Here is a 5,081-nt window from a genome sequence, read left to right as displayed (position 1 = left end):
ATCCGGAAACCCTAGACTAAGTCTCCCATGATCCGTTGTTGCCCACGTTCAAATTGACGAAGTTCAAATATTATCCGTTGCAAGCCCACGTTCTTATAAGCACATTAATCAAGTGGTCTTATCTGCAAAACAAACATAAATAATATAGGACAATTGAATTAGTCAAATATCATCCTCTGAATACTTGCACCGGCAGGATGAGTTGAAATCCTCCAATCATGATCAATCCCGAGGATAGAAAAATCTGCACCCAACAATCATATAACCTAATGTTTATGTAATGTATTTCATATTGACAGGTTATTATATTATATGTTATAAGTTATAATTATACTTCTTCAGAAATGATGAGTTTTTTCTAAGTGTCCATAGTATTTTTGATTGTGGCATGCTTGGGGAGGTTAACTCTGAGATATGATTTCTCAATGGGTCCTACTAGGTGAACCCCACACTTCCCTATATGCCCCGTATAAGGCTATACGGGGGTTATACGGGTGCCCAATACGCGTTGTATAGTGTTATATGGGGCATATATGAGGACCTATACGCCCCGTATAGCCCTATACGGGACATATTGATAGGTGTTTTAGTAAAATGGATGGTGTCTCTAGAAAAGGGGTTTCTCAATGCAGCCGAATTTTTATACTTATTTTATTTCAATAGATAAAGGCAGAGCCGGCCCAAAAGAAGGTCAGGGGGTCGAATGCTCAATGCCATTTTCTCAAGAGACCCGCAATTATTGAAAAATAATAATATATACTTATAAGTCTACAAAATGACTTTTTGTTGCTATTGTTATAGCGTCGGTCGATAAAATCAAAGATCATGGTTCAAATTGATGGGTTTTTTTTATGAAAAAGAAAAATTCCTTTGTGTTTTATATTGGCTATTATGGTAACTTATTATTATTATTATTATTATTATTTTATTATTATTATTATTATTATTATTATTATTATTATCATTTGCTTTGATTTTGATTTTGATTTGTATTAGGTTTTGAAAATGCAACCAAATTAGTAAAATTGTTAAATTATTTATCACATAAATTAAAAAATTATGATTTTAAAGCCCTTTAATATGATCATTTCGAGCCCCGAAATTTTAAAGTATTCTTCGAGACGACCCTGGATAAAGATCGTAAAGACCTATAATTTTTTTATGCCATTAAAAATTGTATGAGAATGTGCTGTTTTAACCTGATTTATTTCATTGAGTTATGTTGCATCTCAATGATAGAGATTTTATTGCTAGTTTTAGACCAATGTTCAATTACATAGAGATGTATGGTAAGGCTATGTGTAGTGAAGGGACTACAAAATGGGACGACTTGCGTCATGTGACACACGGTCAGCAAGTTTTAGGAATGTAATGGTGTTGTAGTCCCATATATATGTATGTATATATATCACACACACACAATTATAATAATAATAGACCCATATATATGTATATATGTATATCACAATCACACACACAATTATAATAATAAAACAAAAGTGAAGAAGGGCTACAAGAATTCATCCCCCCATATTTCGCCCCTTTGTCGCTTTGGGGTGGGGGGGTGTACACTCCATTTATCGCCTACTTTCAGGCATGTTATCGCTCCTGTACACTGAGCCTAACAACTTGTTTCTTTAGTTTGGGCAACCGTCTTAAGAAATCAGACGTATATTTTCATATGGGTCAAACCTATAAATTCTAGTTTTGTCTAGATCATCGTCAGCCATTGACGGATCTAGAACAAATTTCAAAGGCATCTTAAAAATATATTTTTTGGATATAGGATAGTAGGATACCCAATGCATAAAACGGCGAAGAAGAAAAAAATTACACTAATTTTAAACTTCAATGGCAAAGTTGAGGGGTAGTCCGAACTATCCCTAAGCACCAAGTAGATCCGTCGCTGTCGTCAACATTGAAAAAAATCATTGCTAATTCACCTATGTGGATAATTAGCTTATATGATTTGTAAGCAATGTATACAATCCAAGAAAAACTTACGAACAGACTATAGTAAACGCCCGAAGTTGACTAGTGTTTCTGGGCATACCAAAGTTGAAAGTTGCCTCGGACCCTCGGTGTAAACGACCATGTTATCCAGTTCTAATCTATAAATGGGTTGTAGGATTACAATGGTACATCCAACTCATTACAAAGTACGTCTAAAACCACTTATGATTTAATGAACACATCCATACCCTCGTTCTAATATATACATGTCTTATCATGGATTTTCATAAAATTCACACAATAAAATTTTAGTGTAGCATCAACTCATATATATTTAACATATTTGAGACGAAAAATATTCATATAATCAATGATTATTGTAACACATTAATTAATCTTACGCTACACATTACATAATCTACGGTTAAAGAAACACGATTAATCATGACAACACATTAATTAATCTTATGCTACACATTACATAATCTACGGTTAAAGAAACACGATTAATCATGACAACATTTACATTTGTGTGAAGCTTTCGTGTTATATAGTTATCACACTATTCCTACAAGCCAAAAAAAGTACTTGCATTGTACTTTTATCAATTTTGTTAGTTAATTTATACTATAAAACATTTAATATTACCAATTAAAACTCTACAAACATTTCAAAATGCATTACAAGACTAATTCAAAACAATGGATCAATGAAGGCTACATCCATATAACCTCAACCATAACCATGTGTGTAGTCATGTCAATGACTGTGTTTGTTCTCGGCACATTTGTCGTTGATCATTACAAAATGATTGTAGTCCCACATGATTTGTATTTCCCTTCTGTTACCGCAGTCACATTGTGTCATAAATGTTCAACATCTTCACCTTCTACACCAACTCACCTAACTGTGGAATTTACTGATTCGATCGGTATTGTGGACATCTGTCATGCGATGAGTGACAACGAGCTTATGGAAAAAGCCACGAGGGTCCCGCGGTTCGTAGAGGGTCAAAGTAAAGTAGCCTTTATGTTCTTGACTAGGGGTAGTTTGCCCTTGGGCCCATTTTGGGAAAGGTTCTTTAAAGGGCATGAAGGTCTTTTCTCAATTTATATTCATACATCTCCGGATTTTAATTATGAACCTCCAAATTCGTCAGTGTTTTATAAACGAAGAATTCCAAGCAAGGTTTGATGCACAAAAAATTTTATTTGATAGTATTAGTTTCTTTTTTAAATTAGTTAATAGAATACACTCATAAAAAATATGTTTGTTGTAAGCAAAAGGGTCATAAATTAGTCGCTAAAAGATAGTTGTGCTTAAAATATTTTTCGTTGAAAAATTATCCATCGTTGATATGTTTTGCAATAACTATTGTGACTGATTTAGCGATTGACAATATCGTCGTTAAATTTGCGTTCAATTTTGAAGTTGAACCTTTTATGATCGATTTTTTAAACTAGTATAAGTATATATTTATCTACTTTTTTTTTCTACAAACTTTACAACTATTTAATTCAGTTTTGAGGTATTTGTTATTATAAATTTATGAAAGATTTACAACCATTTTATTTATTTTTATTAATTTCTTTTACTTCTTTACCGGTTTTTTTTACATAGTTTGCTCCTGTTTTTATAACTTTTCAAGAAAATTGTTAACCATTGTTATTATACTTTATATTAACTTTTTTCACATATTTTGATGGATTTTTATACATTTTACCATTTTTTTTAAATAAATTCACAACAAACTTTACAACCAATAATGATAAGTTGTATATAGATCCTTAACTTTGTGACCGAATTTAGATTGCTAATATATAATGACCGCGGTCAATGTAATGTTTTCCGCGTTTTCTACAGCATGTTCAATGGGGTAAATCAACCATGATCGATGCCGAGAGACGACTTCTAGCAAACGCGCTACTCGACTTCTCCAATCAAAGATTCATACTTCTATCGGAAACATGTATTCCTTTGTTCAACTTCACAACCATCTACAACTACCTTATCCATGCCAACCAAAGTTTCCTTAGTTTGTTTGACGATCCAACTAAGATCGGTCGTGGGAGATACAACAAGCGAATGGGTCCAACAATAAAATTGCAGGATTGGCGTAAAGGCTCACAATGGCTTGAAATCAACAGAGAACTTGCGGTTGAAATAATATCTGATAAGTTATATTATAATGTATTTCAGAACCATTGTTTGCTACCATGTTATATGGACGAACATTACTTACCTACACTGGTAAATAAAGTTCGTCTGGATTTGACTACAAACAGGACCATAACATGGACTGATTGGTCTGGTCACAAGTCGCACCCGGAGACCTTCAGGAAAATAAATATTACAGAAACGTTTCTAAACAGAGTTAGATACGAGTCCAATTGTACTTATAATGGTGGTAATAGCTCGATTTGCTTTTTATTTGCTAGGAAGTTTCATCCGAGTTGTTTAGAGCCATTGTTGATGATAGGTCCGAGGTTGTTCGGGTTTAGCCCATAAAGTTAATTTGTATATTATGTTGCAACAAGTTATTATATGCACATATATTTATTTATAAAATCATTTTCCAATTTGGAGTAATATTTATATATTTCATTACTCTAGATGCTTCCCATAAAATATATATGATACAAATATATTTTAACATGTGAGGGTAAGGTACCAAACACACCATACAAGTAACAAGCCAAAAGAAAGAACCCGTGGAAAGAGTATCGTCTGCGAAGACGCCACAAGCCCACCGCGGAATATACACTCATAATAATAAGAAGTAATAAAAGAAAGCGGAAGTACCACTATAGGCAAGACACACGGTGAGGTACTACTGCTCAATAGCCTGGCAACTGTATGGACGCACGATGGACCAATGAGAATGAGCCAATACGGTACTTGCACAGAAAGAAAGAATATCACTGGCCAGACTGTCTAACCAATCAAGAAAGACCATGAGAATAGAAGCTTCCATTGAGTGGGACAGCTGGCTTTACCCTTCCCCCCTTCGGCTATAAATACAGGATGAGTTTTAACGGTAAAAAGATTCCATTCGACACTCTCTAAACTCTCTAAATATATTCCGATCACCTACCATACAAATTCTCACGCCGGAGGGTAGGGCTGTG

At 33.9% G+C, this 5,081-nt stretch overlaps 1 protein-coding gene across 1 annotated transcript; it reads left to right on the top strand.

Annotated features, from left to right (window-relative positions):
- Positions 1 to 2,697: 2,697 nt before the first annotated feature.
- Positions 2,698 to 4,461, top strand: LOC143572805 (glycosyltransferase BC10-like). Its single transcript, XM_077057856.1, has 2 exons — positions 2,698 to 3,141; positions 3,817 to 4,461. Exons 1-2 carry the CDS (start codon positions 2,698 to 2,700, stop codon positions 4,459 to 4,461), a joined length of 1,089 nt encoding a protein of 362 aa, XP_076913971.1.
- Positions 4,462 to 5,081: the final 620 nt, after the last annotated feature.

This window comes from Bidens hawaiensis, unplaced genomic scaffold (assembly GCF_021521415.1).
Source record: "Bidens hawaiensis isolate Kalapana, Puna unplaced genomic scaffold, B.hawaiensis_p1.1 tig00026011_1, whole genome shotgun sequence".
NCBI lineage: Eukaryota > Viridiplantae > Streptophyta > Magnoliopsida > Asterales > Asteraceae > Bidens > Bidens hawaiensis.
The sequence above is the reverse complement of the archived record's forward strand: the minus strand, read 5'-3'. Positions and strand labels throughout refer to the sequence as shown.

Excerpts from the sequence above, each read along its gene's own strand:
- LOC143572805 (XM_077057856.1), top strand. The coding sequence starts at position 2,698 with ATGTGTGTAGTCATGTCAATGACTGTGTTTGTTCTCGGCACATTTGTC. Across the intron at positions 3,142-3,816 it reads AACGAAGAATTCCAAGCAAG|CATGTTCAATGGGGTAAATC; the intron begins GTTTGATGCACA and ends CGTTTTCTACAG.